Source organism: Gymnoscopelus microlampas (assembly GCF_963454915.1).
Source record: "Gymnoscopelus microlampas genome assembly, chromosome: 12".
NCBI lineage: Eukaryota > Metazoa > Chordata > Actinopteri > Myctophiformes > Myctophidae > Gymnoscopelus > Gymnoscopelus microlampas.
In genome coordinates this window covers 49677284-49696818 of record NC_139949.1, presented here as the reverse complement: position 1 = coordinate 49696818, position 19535 = coordinate 49677284, and the positions used below count along the sequence as shown (strand labels likewise).

The 19535-nt window shown below is 43.4% G+C and overlaps 1 protein-coding gene across 1 annotated transcript in view; it reads left to right on the top strand.

Annotated features, from left to right (window-relative positions):
• Positions 1-4615, top strand: part of LOC311057406 (TLC domain-containing protein 3A-like) — a gene marked incomplete at its 3' end in the record, with an annotated part of 65804 nt that extends 61189 nt beyond the window's left edge. Inside the window, exon 5 of the mRNA XM_084074365.1 lies at positions 4262-4615. Within this exon, the coding sequence (XP_083930491.1) occupies positions 4262-4615 (354 nt within the window). The remainder of the gene's footprint in view (positions 1-4261) is intronic.
• Positions 4616-19535: the final 14920 nt, after the last annotated feature.

Below are 19535 nucleotides of genomic sequence, written 5' to 3'. Positions count from 1 at the left end.
TGCATCCCTGACCTGCCTACAGAAGACAGAAAAACAGCAGTAGTTATTGATGCCATGTATGCCATACGCCATTGGTCGTTCCTGAAAGGTGAAGCATTTGGAACAATCGCTGAACGATACCAACGTCTGCTGTTGAATGATGTGCCTGCTGGCACAGAGATCATTCACTTCTGTTGTGACCAGTACAGTGGACCTAGTCTTAAGACAGCTGAGCAAGAACACAGATATGCTCGACCAAAACCTACCAAAGAATATGAAGTCAGTATGCGTTACACAGCTCCAGATCCTCAGGATTTTTTTGCTGTGTCAGCTAACAAGGCAAACCTATTGAGTTTCCTCTGTGACGAATGGTGTGAAAATGAGAAACTTAAGTCGGCCCTTGGTCCAACACATCTTTACCTGGGTGGGTGGTTTAAAGAAGAGACAAGGAGTGTGGTGATCAAGGAGGGGTCTATTGAAGATGTCCCTGCACTAGAATCCACACAACAGGAAGCTGATACAAGAATAATACTCCACACCCTGTACAGTGTCCAGAATGACAAAGTTGACAGAGTTGTCATCCATGCCAATGACACAGACATCATCATCATGTGCCTTTACTATGCAGCAACCCATCTCAGATGCCTTCCAGAGCTGTGGGTGAGAACAAAATTCATACCTTCCTATCCATCAAATGGTATCAGCACTGGGGCTTGCACAGTGTCGTGCCCTGCCCTTTATCCATAGTTTAAGTGGCAGAGATACCACCAGCTATCCCTTTTTCACTGGGAAGAAGGCATGGTTCAAGGCCAGCATGCGTCTGGATCTCCCTGCACTTGAGGAGTTTGGTGAGAACTCTTCTGATTCCGTCTCATATGACGTCATCAATCAGGCACGAGACCTCACAATTGCTGTATATACATCCAAAGCGGACCACCCGGAGGATTTTGACCTGAGTAAGCTTAGAGTGTACAAGTTCCTCAATAATAGATCAACCCTTTTAAAGCTGCTGCCCCCGACAGAGAATGCCTTTGACCTGCACCTGAGAAGAGCTGCTCTAGCAACCATAATAGATAAATGTGCACATATCGCCAAGCCGGATATTCCTTCTTTCACAGAGTATGGATGGTCTCTCAGTGCTAGCAATGCAGTCCCTCTTGCATCTACCGAGCCAGCCTTGCCTTTGTCAATGAACAAGGCAATATCATGCCTCTGTTCCTGTGCAAAGAAGGCAATTCCATGCTACTTAGGATGCCGTTGCCAGGTACTGGAGACACGATGCAGCAGGATCAGTGCAACACATGACAACAGTGACAGTGAATAGCATTGTACCATAGTATCATTGGCTTTAGAAGCAGGCAAGACAGCACCATAGAGGTCAAAATGAACCTTTTGTAGGCAACCTCAACTCCGCCTTTACTCTATTTGTCACTAAGTAGTCTATATTTTGTTATGTTACTTGAATGCATACCACTATGTTAATTTGTATAGCCCTAAAGTTGAAGTTTTTGGCAAGTCTTGGAGTGTGCATGTGTATGTTTATATTGTATTTAGTTTATTAAAATGATACAAAAGATACATTGTGGGCTTTTTCTCCGATTTTTCTCTGCAATCATCCCCACAACTATAGATCTATAAATCAATAAATCTGGGGGAAAATGTAATACCATACATTATTTATGACTGCAGCCATATTGACAAAATAGAAATGAAAGCTCAAACTGACCAAATGTGTTCATATTGCTTAAAAAGCAGACTTTTTGCCATAACAGTAAGCTGTTTTCGCGTGGCATCCATCTTGGAAATATGCAAATTAAAGGGCAAGACACACCCAATCATAAAGATAAGTATTCCATTGAGTTTCTCATGCTCTGAAACCATGAAATAGACACCAAGTTTTTATTTCTAGCCCATCTGGTTCAAAAGTTATTGCCAAAGCTATTTTTTGATAGGGGCCAATATTGAGGCGGCCATATTGGATTTCCAGCAGCAAGTTGACCGGGTTGTCCATATAGGTTGTGATCCTACTGGGTCATAGATATTATTTCTGGTGGCCAACCTTTTATGGCAGGGCAAATGCAGCATATCCCCTTTTGCCCCTGGGTACTGATAGGGGCCAATATTGAGGCGGCCATATTGGATTTCCAGCAAAAAATTGACCGGGTTGTCCATATAGGCTGTGATCCTACGGGGTCATAGATATTATTTCTGGTGGCCAACCTTTTATAGCAGAGCAAATGCAGCATACCCCCCTTTGCCCCCTGGGTAAGAATCAAACAAGTAATTTCAAGATTGCTGTTTGGGTTCGGATAACTTGTGACAGGCATCATTAATTTTCTTTATTGCCTTGTTTTTACTGCAATTTTAACATCAAAATTATTCGCATTCACATTACAATTCTGAGTGTAATATACTTTATTGTGTAACTCCGAGAGCTAAACGAACACTCAAGATTTTGCTGTGTAGTTGAATTAGGAAAAAGGATCAGGTGAATGAAATTAAATGTGGCATTTTATAGTGTGGGTTGTGATGAGCATCATAATGTTTTAATTTGTCGCCTTGTTTTACTGAAATTCTAAGATTAAAATTAATCACCTCGATTAATTGAAAGAGGAAAAGAAAATGGGACGGATTGCCTCCCAGATGTCCTTCTGATGGATTTTTGATTGGCTTTCAATGTTTCTATTGTTCATGAAATCGCTCTGAAAGTAATTCAAGTTGTTCACCACTATCATTGTCGTCCACTTCAGTTAGAACGATTTTTTTAAAATGACACATTTTGTTCTAGTTATTGTGCTTGATGCGAAGTGGTCAATAGAGTACCGGCGTGCTGACTTCATTCGTTCATCCCCTGTGTCACAGAAGTAATGTCTCTATGGAGAATAACATTGGATCATCTTAGAATCGTCTCATTGTCTCACTAACCCAAAAATAAACAAATTGTCCCGGTGCTATTGTCAGAGAGGTGGCTCTGTATCGTTTACGATAGTCAGTTACTGATATTTGATACAGTCTGTTTCTGGTGAAAATTCGGTGGTGGTAACGTTAGTGTTTTCTCGCCGCTAGTTTTTGCTTCATGTCCATATGAGTCAAGCCCCTCCGGGCTCATTTGTTTATTTTTGGAACACAGTTCTTATATGACGTGATATTAAACACGTCTATGAGAACTGACACATTATGCTTTGTGTCTTGGTCCCCACCATGCAGCTCTACTGTAGGGCTGTCACCATTACAAATTGAAGTTGACTTGCCACTTGATTAATTGTCACACAAATAATTGCGATAACAATTTAATTGTGTACTTTGGGCATTGGAACTTTTGGAGCATACTGTATGAATAAAAAAATCTGTTTGGCCTTTTAAAGGCTTTGTAATCAAAAGTTGCACAGGGGGCAGATTATGACAAATAACTGAAATATACAGTACAAAGAAATTACTGACATATTTAATACTTTTATACTTTTCGGGGACATTTTTTTTTTAGTTTGGTGATATGGTGAAATGTTTGAAAATATATGAACATTTTTCATCATGGAAACGATTATGACGATTATGCGAAAATAATTGCGATTATCTCAAATAATTGTGATTAGCGATTATGTAATAATTGTGACAGGCCTACTGTACTGACACACAGGGACGTGCACAGATAGACTCTAGGTGGGGCTAGAACACCTGCCCTTTGCCCTCTTGACCAGAAGTGCCCTTTTGAAAAAAGGGCACAGCAGGGGTCTTCAACAGGGGGTCCGGGACCCCTAGGGGGTCCTCAGAGTTACTACAGGGGGTCCGCCAATTCTTTATGTGATATGATTTTTCTTTTTACCATAACCACTCGAAACCTAGCATCCCTTTTCTGAGGAAAACTTTAGCCAAAAATAGCAGATCTACAAGCCCACAACGCCTCGCGAGGCGTTGTGGGCTTGTAGATCGGCTATTTTTGGCAAAGAGGTATAGGTGTAGAGGGAAAAAAGAGCAGACCAAGTCAACAAAAAAAAGTATAATTTACTTGAGCACCTGCCCCTCAAAATGTCTGTGCACGCCACTGGTACTGACACACTATGTTTTTGTCTCTTTTGTGTCCCCACCATGCAGCTGTACTGACACATTATGTTTGTGTCTCTTTGTGTCCCCACCATGCAGCTGTACTGACACATTATGTTTGTGTCTCTTTGGTCCCCACCATGCAGCTGTACTGACACATTATGTTTTTGTCTCTTTGGTCCCCACCATGCAGTTATACTGACACACTATGTTTTTGTCTCTTTGTGTCCCCACCATGCAGCTGAACCTGCAGGAGTGCTGGGCGCACAAGGCGAACGGCGGCATGGTGCTGCTCACCTTCTTCATGTGCCGCATCGCCCTCTTCCCCTACATGTACTGGGTGTACGGCCGCCACTACGGCATCCCGCTGTACGCCGTGCCCTTCCACATCCCGCTGGTGGCCAACCTGGGCAACTCCTGCATCCTGGCGCCGCAGGTCTACTGGTTCGTGCTGCTCTGCCGCAAGGGCTACCGCCTCTACAAGCGCAGCCGCTGCAGAACGGCGGACGGAGGAGCCGCCAACGTCGCCAACATCGCCGCCGACTCCGACGCCGCCGCCGCCGTCACGGACTACACCACCAAGCGTGGCCAGTAGGGGGGGGAGGAGGAGAAGGGGGTGAAACAGGGGGGTCGAGTCGATCGACTCCGCTATAGCTCAAAAGTCGCACATTTTTTGACTACTAATGCTACTACTTCTGCAAAGACGCTACTTCTACGTATCGCCCCGCCCCCCCTTGCCACCGCCCCGCCCCCTACAGTTCCATCTATAGTACTACTGTTACTGTCATCGTCACTGCTCTCCGACTGTAGGACCCCCTGCTGCTACGACTCTGCTTCCACCATACCTGAAGTATACGTATTACCCCGCCCACCCCACCCCGCCCCGCCCGAAAACCCCCCCACAAACACACCTTTATGATTTACTTTGCTGCACTCCACGTCTTTTTACCGTCAATGAACTCAGAGGAACCCTGCTGCACGACCATACATGCACACGCACACATGCGCACACACACACACACACACACACACACACACAGACACAGACACAGACACACACACACACACACACGCACGTTTGTATTACTATACTTGTGAGTTCATCAACATTTTTAGGACAGTAATATAGCACTAATACAGTTTTATTTGGCCATTTCGAACCCTAACCCTAGAATTGCGCACCGTGAGCTGCAAACGGTGAGCTTGTACATCGACTATTTTTGGGTGCGCGGCAGCAGCGCACAACTAAGTACAGTGTATCGAGCCTAAATGTTAGCAATTTTTGGTTTTAATCATAAAAAAAACATGTTCTTGTGAGGAACAGAAAATGTCTATTTCTCAAATTCTGTCGTACTTGTGGGGACGTACGGCCCTCGCAAGTATAGTAATACAATTATACACACACACACACACACACACACACACACACACACACACACACGCAGAGAGCGATCCCACCACTGGCTAAGAGGAGGATTGTTTTTTGACGGTTTTGGGAGTTTTTATCCAGCAGCTGTTGTGGACTCTGACTTGCGCTAAGGCGGGGGTGGGGTAGGGTGAGGGGGGGGGGGCGGTGGGTTGGGGGGTGGGTTGGGGCTGTTTCCATCTCCAAGACAGCGCTGACCACCGGGGTCAGTGTTGTTTATTTACACTGAAGAAAAAAACAACTAAACTAAAAGCAGAATAATACAAGAAGAAGAAGAGAGGCTGCATGTTCCTTGTTCCAGCAGGAGGGACGTTATCATTATTCTCTCTCTCTCTCTTTACCTGAAGCCCCCCCCCTCCCTCCCTCCCTCCCTCCTGGGGGGGGGTTTTACAGGCTTCTTGAAGGTCTGTCACCATGTTGATAACGGCTGTTTCCTTTTTTTTTTTTTTTTTTAATCATGTTTTATTCTTTATTCATTTAAGGGGCGGGGTTTTATTTTGGAGGGAGGGGCAGGGGGGGGGGGGGGGGGGGGGGGTGATATGATATCATTCTGTTGGAACGGCTTTTCAGAACTGTTGGGATGCAATGTTTTAAAACCACAGAGTGGCCAGGCTGTCCAGTTAAAGCACTGAGAGAGAGAGAGAGAGAGAGACAGATGGCTCTTTTCCACTACGAGAACTATACATGAACCGTGTCCTGCCGTGAAACGTATTTCACAGGAATCTGGGTTTCAGATACGCTTCTCTGAACCAAATTAAGGTTTTGGACCCTGCTAAGGAGGCATAGTGCTAATCCTGAGTTCTGGGAACGTGTACTTTCAAAATGTTTTAAAAATCGAAAATAGCAGATCTGGCCATATTTCCCACCTTTTTTTATTAGGTATTTATTAAAGGGAGTACACCATGAATTTGAACTTTTCCTTCTTTTTTTGTGTGTTTTTGGTCTCCCCTACCTCTCTGCTATCCCAAAAAATACTCCAGTTTGAACACTCAGGCTTTCACAGCAAATCTGGGGTTTTATGTAAATTGCTCTCAAAACAGGCCAAACTGATTTGGCCCCGAAAGTGACGTCACTAGCGGTACAATCTAATCCCTCTCGTTTTTCAGTTCCAACTTAGGAAAAAAAAACTAAAAATACTTTTTCCACTCAGAACCAGGAGATAACATGCATACAAACTGGCTCAATAGCGCCACGTGCAAATCAGGACAATGTGGTATTTGCAGGTGAAAGTGCTTTATAAGCCAGAGAGAAGTTAGTTGGAATGAGTATATCTGAGGCTTGATTTAGGCTCAAACCTTTTGAAAAACATTTGAGGGACATAAACAACGTGTATTAAATATGAAATATTCTTTTTAAATTCATGGTGTAGATCCTTTAACTTCCACAGGTTCTGTAATGTTCTGGGTTTAGCCCTTCGTAGTGGAAAACCAGCCCTAGAGAGAGAGAGACGGGGGGGTGTGGGTTTGAAGCTCATCCGCATCTTGGAAAAAAGTTCCATTTGTTTTTTTATTTCTCTCTGTTCCCCACAACGTGCTTGGCTCCATCAGAACCCTTTCAAATCAATGTGACGGGCGGCTTCTGACACCTGTCTCATATGATGACATCATCATGTCACCCCTGACATGGTCCAATCAGACACGCTGCTGAAGCCATTATCCCCCCTCCCCCCCTCCCCACACACCCCTCACTCCACTCCCTCTTGGCACGGCCTAGAACAAAAGTGGTTCTCAAACTTTTTTTTTAATTTCGAAAGACCCCCTTGTTTTAGTTTTTAGCCACACGGACCCCCCATTAACTCTTGAGAGTGTACAAATGGAACCAAATGGACCCGAATGGGTCCATTTGGTTCCATTTGTACACTCTCAAGCGTTACAGACTGGCACGGGTCCATTTTGGTTCCTATAACTATCAATCATTTAGCTGGAGGACCCCCTGGAACCCCCCTCCCGTCCCTGGTCGGACCCCACTTTGAGAACCACTGGCCTATAGAAGCCTCTAGTTTGGGCCTTGCTGCTGCATTCGTTTTTTTTAACCACTTATTTAACCCCCTATTTCATATTTCATCGTATGGAGGTGTCCTGTGGTGAAAACAGCCGATCTATAAGCTCTTAATTATGTGGAACTTGTGGATCGGCTCTTTTCCCGCTCTTTTTCAAGTATTCGAAAACATGTTTGAAAATGGCCCCAAAATATAGGGACACCGTGTTGAAAGTGGTTTAAAACATGTTTTTTTTTTTTTTTTCATGTTGTGTTCAAGTCCCGCCCCCCTCCACTCTTAAAAGAGGGGGAGGAGCTTTACCAGCCCCCATCCCCCCATAATGCGTATCTTTTTTTTTTTCATGTTGTCCCGCCCCCTCCTCCACACTTAAGAGAGGGGGAGGAGCTTTACCAGCCCCCATCCCCCCATAATGCGTATCTTTTTTCTTTTCATGTTGTCCCGCCCCCTCCTCCACACTTAAGAGAGGGGGAGGAGCTTTACCAGCCCCCACCCGCCCCCCCTAATGCGTATCATAGTTGGATCTTGGGGGGGGGGGAAGGGGGGGGAGGACGGACGGACAGACAGACTTTCAGACTTGAGTATTTACTGGACAGCGGACACCCTCCTCCGGCCGGGCCCAGGGTGTCTGTGACACGTTGGGCTCACTGCTGTGACAGAGGGCAAACTGTACAGAGGTGTGTGTGTGTGTGTGTGTGTGTGTGTGTGTGTGTGTGTGTGTGTGTGTGTGTGTGTGTGTGTGTGTGTGTGTGTGTGTGTGTGTGTGTGTTTATTTATTTATGTGTGGGGGGGCAGTCTTTTTGTTGGGGGGGGGGGGGGGCATATGAGGTGAATTTCACTGGACATTGGGAGTGTTTTTGTTGTGTCGTTGGCCAGATCGAAGAAGAAGGGTTGGGCACGGGGATCAGTGGTGGAAAAAGTACTCAAATGTTTTACTTAAGTAAAAGTATCAATATTGCAATGTAGAAATACTCTGTTACAAGTAAATAGTCCCCGAATTCTAAATTAACTTGATTAAAAAAGTATCTGCATCAAAATGTACTTAAAGTACCAAAAGTGAAAGTACTAAAATGTTTGAAAATAGCAGATCTACAAGCTCGCGACGCGTTGTGAGCTTGTAGATCGGCTATTTTCACATGGCCTATGTATAAAATAGGGATAAAGTGGTTAATGTATGTTTCATATTATCATCATTCATATCTGAAAAGTAACTAGTAACTAAAGTTTTCAAATAATTGTAGTGGAGTAAAAGCACAGTATTTGCCTCTGAGATGTAGTGGAGTAGAAGTAAAAGTACTGGAAATTGGAAATACTCAAGTAAAGTACAAATACCTCAGAATTGTACTTAAGTACACTTTGAGTAAATGTACTTAGTTACTTTCCACCACTGGTTGGGGGGGCAGGGGATAGATAGGGGAGAGACCTGGTATGCCCCTGAAGGGTGTTTTCCCCTGCAGAGGCAAACATGGTGGGTGCCTGGCTTTTTTTTTTTTTTCTTTCACTCAGGGGCAAACAGGGGGCGGGGTTGTTGAGCAATAGGTAACATGAGCAGGGTTCCACCGGCACTGGCACCTTCTCCTTATACCACCACGCAAATAGAAACGAGATGTGAATCTCTTTAAAGCATCAGCGAGCTGCAGAAAAGTACTGTACTGTACAGGGGGGGGGGGGGGGGGGGAATCCAAGAGGTATATGAATCAGTGGTTCTCAAACCTTTTTGTTCTTTTTCTTTCCATTTCAAAGACCCACCACCCCATAACTCTGAGTGTACAGATGGAACCAAATGAACCCGTACATACGGTACGACACACCCGTAAAAAAAGCCTGTTTTTATACTCGGAGTCGTGCCTGGGAAAATAGCAGACCTATTTTCACCGACCTACAACGGAGCATAAATCAGGCTTAAAGAGTCTTATTTGGAACCCCCTCAAAGAACCCTGAGGGTCCCTGCCTGCATGGACCCCCACTTTGAGAACCACTGGTATTAGTCATGATAAAAACAAAAAAAAAATATTTAAAAAAAGAAATGTCACTGAACATGAAAAAATAAGAGCATTATTACTGGCCAACCAGCAGTTAGCTGGTGGATTGGTTTTTATCCTGAAGCGTCATTAGAATTTTGTTTTTTGTTTTTTCGCATGGAGCTATGGAAGTAGGACTGACTGTATATAGTTGATAACTAATGTTTATAGGGAATCACACTACTTATACATACTGTATACTAAATTCTACTTTTCTATGATGGGGAAAAAAAAGAAGAAAAAAAAAAGATTATTTAGAAGCTGTCCAAGCTATTTTAAGTGCACTTGATTGGAGCATCTCTTAATCGTGCACAGCAAAAAAAAAAAGTCTGCTTGGATTTACTCAAAGCACTCTTATTCTACTACACTGACTGCAAGTCATGTTTACGGAGAATGTGATATAAATAGCTATACCTTAAAGTCAAGTCTGTGAAAATTAGAAGAGGGGAAAAAAAAGAGAAAACGTCACATTACACACAAAACGTTTAATCCTGGGGTGAATGAGTTTAGCTATACTGTAAGGCTCAGTCTTAGCCGTTTTTTTGTGATATTATCGTAGCTCTGCTTTGAATCTATGTAAGCGCACAGTTTTTTTTGGGGTTTTTATTTTTTAATTTGCAAAATGAGCTTTATATAGGAAACAGATGTGTATGTTTGTTTTAATCGGGGGTGTGATGACGATGCGCATGCCCCTACAATTGTATCTATGCAAAGAAGAGGTCCTATACGCCAACAGCGTTTTCCCAGTGACTTGCAGGCGAGGGGGCGGGGGGCTGGCCGGGTGGGGAGCACAGTCAGGCCACAGAAGTCAAGGCACAGTTGCCTGCATTAGCGCAAGATGAGGATAAAGGAAACATTCAGTCTAAATGTCCAGTTTGCTAATTCACAACTACTACTACTACTACTTTTGTATTTGAAACTTTAAATTTCTCTAAATATTATAAACTTTCACGACAGCCTAAGTACAAATATAATTCATGAAAAGGCTACTATAGGCTACAGTGAAGTCGGACTGGAATGACTGAAACGTTTTCTTTTTTTTACTCTCTTGGTGTTTTATTGTAGGGGATTATCTGGCACATGTATCTGTTATGAAAGAGAAATTGTATCATGAGTGAAATGGCTGTAGTCCTTGGGGAAACCATAAACCTACATAGGCCTACATCTACAAATTCCTCACATTACGAATCCTTATAAGCTATATATTTCTGCGATGCATTAGTAGCTGGCGTGGCCATCCGTTGTCCGTCAACAACACAGCCGTCTCGTGCCTTGACTTCTGTGCCCTGACTGCGCTCCCCCCTCCCGCCCGGCCCCCTCGCCTGCAAGTCAGTGGGAAAACGCCGTTGGCGTCCTATACCTGCACCTTTCCCATCACTGATGTCAGTTGTTATTCAAACCTGTCCACTTCCTTGGGTTGTTTAATGTTGTACACAGACAAGAGTTGCTTTGTTGGGTTTATTTTAAGTCCCCGTCATGGGGAGTCTCCATTTTTAAGTTTCTATTTCTGGCCTTGTTGTTCTGTTGGGGACATTCTGTTTCAGAAAACGTGCGGCCCTCTCCACGTGTCGTCGTGTCACGACTTGTCACGACTTCCTGTCCGCCGCCGGGGGGGGCTCCTACGTGATAAAAGCCACACACAGTGTTTTCGTTTAACTCACAAAGCGTGTACGACGAAACGGAACCAAAACAAACGGACCCTTTTTTAAAAGGAGTTAAAACGAACACTCAGGACTGTGACAGTGTGTATTAAGAGCGGCTATAATACGCCGCTCTCCCACGCTGTCGGATCCGTAGCTTTATCCGGCTTCTCTCAGTGGCAGGGGGCCCCCCGCCGCACTCCTGGCCCGCGTGTTAAGACTGACGTGTGTTCTGTTGGCAGACGGCGGTAGACAGCTTGTTTGCTAACTGACGGGGCGAGGAGGACAGGACGGTAGAGAGAGAGAGCGAGAGAATGAGAGAGAGAGAGAGAGAGAGGAGTAAAGGGAGACGGTGCCGTGCGGCCATAGAGCGCTGAATGACTGGCTTGTTTGTCCGGTTTGGCCCGGGCCCAGAACACGACGACGAGGCTGTGTGTGACGGGCCGGTTTGCAGTTCAGTTCAGCTGGCCGCTGCCTTTGCGGCGGCCCGGCGGGCCTCGTTTCAACTCCTCGCTCTCTCTTCTTGTCCCCATGTGACCACGCCGCGGCACTCCACTGCTGCTGGAAGCGGGCCCAAAAAAAAAAAAAACCTTGTGTGTATGTATCTCTCTCTATCTCTCTTTCTGCTCTTTCTCCCTATCTCCCCCATCGCTCTCTCTCTCTCTCTCTCTCTCTCTCAGTTCAATGTCGTCTGTATCACCCTCCTTCTCTGTCCCTTGTTTCTTTTTATTGCTGTCGTTTCCTCTTTTTTTTTTTTTCTTTTACATTCATGAATTAGATCCATCTCCATACACAGCCTTTTAATAATGTGTCGGCGTTCTTTGTGTTCTACGTCGTTTATCCGTTTATTGTGTTTCACCCCCATCGTGGCCAGTGTTGAGGGAAATGCACTATACCGACTAATATCACTTTCAGAAGTAACAAAGTAATATAATAATGTGTTAATTTTACAAATTGGTGTAATGTCACAGTTTGAGTGTTGAGGCATTACTTCTGTTAATGAAACACTGTTGATTTTAGTTTATTTTCATTCACACTCATTACAGTGCAGCTGGTCTTCTCATTCACTACGGTTTTATTTGGTTACTTTAATGCACTGACAGAAGGTTGTGTTTCATCATCATGACCTTGAACTTTCGGCTGCTAATGTATCGTTTTAATATCAATAACACTATTGTGGCATTCTGCTTGTGTTCCATCTCCTCCTTTAATATCATGGCTAGTTCTTTTGCACTTCATTTGAGGGTGTTTTGTGAGAGTAAACGGAAAAGTAATATAACAATATTTGGCACATAAAGTGGTATTGTAATGTACTTCATTTAAAGTACTATGTAAAGTAATACATTTGGAAAGTAACTTCCCCAACACTGCCTGTCTCTAGAGTCTATTCTCCCTATCACACTCCATCAATCAATCAATTAGTCAATCTTTTTTTTTTAATATAGCACAAGTCATACATCAAATGCAACTCCCATTGCTGAACATAAAAAGTAATAATAAACATAAAAAATAACCTTTAAAAAGCCCATTAAAATGAATGAATAAATGTAATGTAACTAATAATAAAAGGAAATAAAAACTGCAAGTCAAAATAAACTCACACTAGATAAAAGCCAGTCCAGTTCTTTTTAAAACATATCGACACACTCTGCCACCCTCAGGTCCTCTGGCCCTCTGGCCAGCCATTCCACAGGCTGGGGTCACAGTGGCTAAAAGGGGGTCCAGTATTAGACCCGGACCCTTGGAACAACCAGGAGTCAACTACCAACCAGACCACCCGAGGGATTTACATATCTTAATACCACGTCAGTCATGTAGTCGGGAGCGAGACCGTTAAGTTGATTGATTTATAGACAAATAAAACAATCTTAAACTCTATTCTAACACGTACTGTAGCCACCAGTACGGCGATGGTACGACAGGCGTAAGAATGGGTGCTGTCCTGGTCAACACCCGATGGGAGTGGTGCTATATGGCTTTTTTTCCCCCGGTAGACCTGCAAGGAGAGCATTACTATTACAGTCCAAGGCTACTGGTAATAAAAGTATGCATTAGTCTCTCAGTATTGGCCTTGAGAGAGAGAAACGGTCGCACTCTGGCAATATATCTTAAGTGATAAAAGCCAGACTTGGTCACATTCCTGATGTGGGCATCGAAAGTTAAATAAAACATATCTGACGACGCCTAGGTTTTTTTTTTATTTTGTGCCCGGTGCCCGGGACTGTGTGTGCCAGACACCTCAATTTAGATGTCAGATTGTCTCTCTCTCTCTCTCTGTGTGCCTCCGCTCCAATGAAGAGTGAACTCTCCATCTCTCCCTCTGTCTCTCTCTCTCTTGGAGAGCTTGGCCTTGTAGTGCGGTTGCTAGGCTAAGGTGGAGAGAAAAGCAGGGCTATATATTATTGCACGATGTACACAGCCCTGGTCTTATCTGCCACCTCTCTACTGCCATCTGCGGGCAGGGCAGGGTGACCCCAACTGTCCGCTCAGGCAGAGATGAGATTAGCAAACCTTTTCCCCAGAGAGCCATGCAGTGACCAGTGGTGGAAGAAGTACTCAGGTTTTTTTTTTACTTAAGTAAAAGTATTGGTAAAAGTAACAATACCACAATGTAGAAAACAATGTAGAAATACTTGTAAAAGTAAAAAGTCCTGCATTCCAAATTTTACTAGAGTAAAAGTTCAAAAGTATATTGGTATCAAAATATACTTTGAAGTACCAAAAGTAAATGTATTCATTATTTGTCAAATTCTTTTGCAAATAGCAGATCTGCAAACTCACGCATCGTGTCGCTATAAAGTAACTTCTAAAGTATTCTAAATTAATAATTGGAGTGGAGTAAAAACAAAAATGACAATATTTCAGAAGTGTGAAGTATTGAAAAAAGCTCACAATTGTAGATCTGCTGTTTTCAAATGGCCCGAAATGTATATCGGCCTGAAGTGGTTAATGGATGTTTTGTAATAATAATAATCCAAATCTACAAAGTAACTAAAGTTTTCAGATAATTGTAGCGGAGTAAAAAGTACAATATTTGCCTCTGAGATGACGTGGAGTAGAAGTAATACAAGTATTGAAAACTGGAAATACTCCAGTAACTTAAAAAAAAAGTACCTCAAAATTGTACTTAAGTACAAGTACTTGAGTACATGTAGTGTACTTAGTTGCTTTCCACCACTGCCCTCTAGTTACTTTTCCACCACATGGCCAGCGCCCGCGTGTCACAGCCAGCTCTCCGCCGTAGAGTTGTCACATACCGTGTGTGTGTGTGTGTGTGTGTGTGTGTGTGTGTGTGTGTGTGTGTGTGTGTGTGTGTGTGTTTGCCTATTGTAGATAATCGTTGCTGTCGGGCAGAAACCTCTTATCTCCGTATTTTAACTTTTTGTGGGTTATTTTTCTCGTAAATTAACACCTATACTTGATCATACATACTACAGCGTCACACACAAAGTAGCAGATCTACTACTTTTACTACTCTTTGAATGCTGAAAAGTAACAGTTTTTTGGACATAATATGAGGTTTCACACCGACTGAGATGCTAAAATGGACCATGGTGGTTGATTTCCGCTATTTATGGATTGAAGGGTGTGTGTGTGTGTGTGTGTGTGTGTGTGTGTGTGTGTGTGTGTGTGTGTGTGTGTGTGTGTGTGTGTGTGTGTGTGTGTGTGTGTGTGTGTGTGTGTGTGTGTGTGTGTGTGTGTGTGTGTGTGTGTGTGTGTGTGTGTGTGTGTGTGAGAGAAGGGATCTGTGTCGGTTCATGACTTCCATAGCTGTTTGTTTTGTTTTGTTTTTGTTTTGTTCTAGCTGTGTTTCTCAAACTTTAAAGCCCCCCCCCCCCCCCCCCCCCCGGTTCCATTTGTATACCGTCAGAGTTACAGACCTTGTAAGGGTCGATTTTAGAACCGCCCCAAGGAACCCTGAAAGTCCTGGACCCCACTTTGAGAACTATTGATCTAGACGGTAAAGAATTGACCCGTAAGGGTCTCTTGAGTTAACCACTTTAATCCCTTATACACTTTGTTGACCGGGGTCCCCCAGGGTTCTATACAAGGGTATTTATCCTCTACACTGAATCACACCGACGGAAATTAGGCGATACACAAGCTCACAAGGCGTTGTGAGCTTTTTAGATGGCGGTGAACGAACGCTCGGGATTTTAAACTGCATAGTCATCGTCTCGTTTCACTTTTAAGTGTTGTCGAGACAAATAAAACGCAAGCTTTCCCGCGCACACGCAGCACATCCAATCCTGAGCCTTTAGAGTCCCGCGGTTGTAATTATTTAAAGAAAAAAAAATCATGGTTTAAAAGCATGCACATATCGTAACATATCCTAACAATCACAGCTTTTTTTATTCTCTCTATCACTGAATAGATTGTTTTCTCTCTTTTTTTTCCTTTTTGGAAGAATAATTAATATCATAAAGTCTTACATGCAGCCATTGCTCAGGGTTTGATGAAGATTATGTTAACATATGTCTGTATAACTTTAGAGGTATATTTTAAGATGTTCAAACTGTGAGTTGTGATAAAAAGAAGAAAAAAAAAACCAATCAGTTCTGAGTATTGATCATACCTGGAAGAAAATGGTGTTTTTCTCCTGCCTATATGGTGTTTTATAGAAGCATTTATTGATTTTATCTTCATAGTTAACGCATATTCTGACATGGCTTGCGATATTGCAACCACTTAAAAAGCCCTATTTTACACTTTGTCGTACGATGGTACTGCGCGAAAATACAATTATAATTATACTATAATGTTATTTTCGCTGTTTTTGGAAAAGTTTTTGGAAATCTTTGAAGATTTTTTTAAAACGTTTCGTGTTAAGGGTTGGTAGACCAAAGATTGTCAGGCACTTTAGTCAACCATGCTAGCTGTATTTGTAGCAATATGACCAGAAATCAAGTTTTTGATTTGTTTTCCGTGTTTTGTGTGTTTTTGTAGACAAGTGGTGTACAGTAGCATGTCGATGTTTCCCCCTCAAGCCGCTATAAGTGATCCGCGTCCACTCGGCACACACACACACACACACACACACACACACACACACACACACACACACACACGCACAGCTTTTTTTTATTCTCTCTATCACTGAATAGATTTGTTTCTCTCTTTTTTTCCTTTTTGGAAGAATAATTAATATCATAAAGTCTTACATGCAGCCAGTCTTACATGCAAGCTCACAACGTGTCGCGCTGCGACACGTTGTGAGCTTGTGGATCGGCTATTTTCCGGTGTTTGACATCGCCGCACAACTAAGTATAAAATAGGGGGAAATCTACAACCGGACCCCTAAACCTAACCTCTAAATGTCTGATCCTAATATTAACCCCAACCTGAATCTTTTTCTAATAGTAAACGTATCTCTAAAAATCTTTTTTCAACCATAAAATAACAATTCAAGAAAATGGTCCTCACAACGTCTATTTCTCATATTCTACTGTACTTGTGGGGACGTTTGGTCCTCACGAGTATAGTAATACACACACACACACACACACACACACACACACACACACACACACATTGCTCTGCCTCCAACCTTGACCTCTCTCCTGCAAGCGATCCACCTTTCGGATCTTTGGAAGAGATTTTCCCCCTTTTTTTAGGGCTTGTTGTGGATATTTCTGTCCCCGTTATTATGAGGTCATGGAGGAGGAAGAGGAGGCCATGATGATGCATGCCTTACAAAACCAGCCTGCATGGCGTTTTAACTCCCCTCCAGTGCAGGGTTTTATCTCCATACATTTTGACCACCGAACCGCCATTTTGGGGGCAACGATGGACGTTCAAGACACCATGAGTTTTTATTACTTTGGATGTCGTGTATAATGCTGTTTCATGAGGTTAAAGGCTGCCGTTTTTACTTTGAATTACTCTCAACTATAATGTGAACAGATCTGTGAAGGATTATTGCTTTTTTTTGGGTGATGTGCGGCCCTCACCCCGGAACACCCCGGGTTTTAAAGTTTAGAAGTAATTCTGAGCACACAGACGAGTCATCATTTCTTGCTGCACGTTGAGCCTACAATCCCAACTTTTAACCTCAGATTTATTGTGTCATTTTCACATCCATAATAATAAGAGTATGGTGCCAAAATGAAGCTCCACTTGTAGGAGCTGAAGCATGATTAGAGAGCACTCTGTGTGTGTGTGTGTGTGTGTGTGTGTGTGTGTGTGTGTGTGTGTGTGTGTGTGTGTGTGTGTGTGTGTGTGTGTGTGTGTGTGTGTGTGTGTGGGTGGTAGCTATCAGCGTGTCCCAGGCTTATGGAGTGTCTGTTACAGGGACGGCAATGCTTGATTCATCTTCTGATCCTACGACGGTGTCGCTCGGTCGAAATACAGCAGATCTACAAGCTCACACGTTATTCTCACTCAAGTCGCGACCGGATCCCCGTCCGTTGCATAATTTTACGATGCTCCCGGTAGTCCCGCCCCACTCTAGAGTGCGAACGAGACATTCTCACTCCCGACTCGTAATAGGTTGACGAGTCTGCAGTTAAAACGGGGCAGGGGGGGACAGGGCAGTCTGAAGCGGGTTTGAAGCTCCAGTGAGGCACCTCCCCCTAGCGAGCCGATAGGCGAACGAGTGGCCGTGCCCACGCGGCCGTGAAGTCCGCTTCTGCCAACTCGGTAGCATTCGAGTTGGCATACTGTACCAACAAGGCAGAGAATCGTAAATCCTCACGTCTTCGTCAAAATGTGACGAAGACATCCTGTTTGACGTCAAACGTCGGACACGCTGTCAAATCCATTCCAACTCATTACCCGTGTGACGCGAGACTGCGTTGCCGTTGTGATCTTGTAGATTGCCTGTTTTTCCAAACCGTCGTATGACAGAGTATACACCAGGCTTGCAGGCGAAGATAATAGGCTACAGTATACTTGGGGAATGACTGTGTCGGTGGGTGTAATGTCATCTTGGAGATAAAGTGTCACTTCTTGCTTGTCGGCTGACTGACACAGTCGTTGCCGCTGTATGAATTAGCCTTTAATGAGGTTTTTGCGGTCACTTCCACTTTTAGTGTCATGCTGCTTTTGATTTCTCACATATTGTATCCGTTCGGGGCCGCAGCAGGCCCTGAATGTTTGAGACGAAGCTTTTGTAGCTTTGACATGTTCTTGTGCTTGAGCTTTGTGACGGCCGGCCAGCCCATCCGCCCGATTTTGTTCTACCCGGAGACTGTCGTAGGACCTGGGATGTGTTGGGCGAGATGGGGGGTCGCAGGGGGGGAAGGATGGGTGACATGCCGCACAGTGGACAGTGGATTCATTTAGTCGAGCCTTGAATCCGATGTGCGTTTTTGAAAAATGTAGGACAGGGTTGAAACTAATATACTTAAACAGATAAAATGCTAATAAACAATGTACGATTTTTTTTTTTAAAGGAAAGAAAAACTACATCTGTTCTGAAAACATTTTGTTTTTGTGGATTTGAAGCTCTGCAGGAAAGGGTGTCGCCCAGATTGATTTTGAACTCTGGACCGTGGACCAACGCTTGGTCTTCAGTGCCTTGTGAGAAATCTATTTGTGATACCCCCCCCCCCCCCCCATCACCACCACCACCCCCCACAAAAAAAAGCTCAATGTGAAAAACCAGAGTTGGCAGGTAGTGTTTACAGGTTGTGGCTGTGTTTATTTTTGAGTGAACTTGATTTGCTTCGTTTTCTGAACCTAAAGCATTGTCATATCTTTGTTTTCTCCCCACCTATTTTTTGTTTGTTTGCCATGCATAGCAAAGCATCTCTCTTGTGTCAGCAGTAGTGTGTGCATCTCCTGTTCAAAGGCCCCACTCTTTTTCTTTTTCTTTTCTTCTTAAAAAAAAGGATATATATATATTTAATATTTTAATGTCTTCATTTAGGTTTTGTTATCTACAAAAAGCTTTGTCTCAAAATGAGATGGAAAAAAATTGTATGTTGTCTGTGAAATGACTGGTGAGGGGTGGGGGGGGGGGCATGAAAATAAATGTAATATTACTGAAATTATTAGCAAATCTTAAGCTCTTTGTATACAAACAAACAAACAAGCGATATTGTTTAGTATGTAAACCATCTATATTTTCAGTAATATTAGGGTCACTTTATTTCCCCAGAATGGTTTGGCTTGAACCCGCCTAAAATGCATACTAAATGCATATACTTTTTTTCCAAATGTGTTTGCTGTGCTTGTTTTCGATTCAGGTGTTCCGGCTGTATAGTAGCTATATGTTCAAATTGATTTGGATTTTTATCCTTCCCCATAGCTCTGGTCCATCGTTCTGCCAGGCGCGGTGCTATTCCCATTGACAGAAACTCTCCAACTGTGGAAAAAAAATAAAGAAAACACTACTGTCACTACTCACCGACACAAAGGCTCTTTTATGATGTTGAAAGACTATTCCCCTTGGTGGGAAACGTCTGAGAACCCGACCTTATGTGTAACAG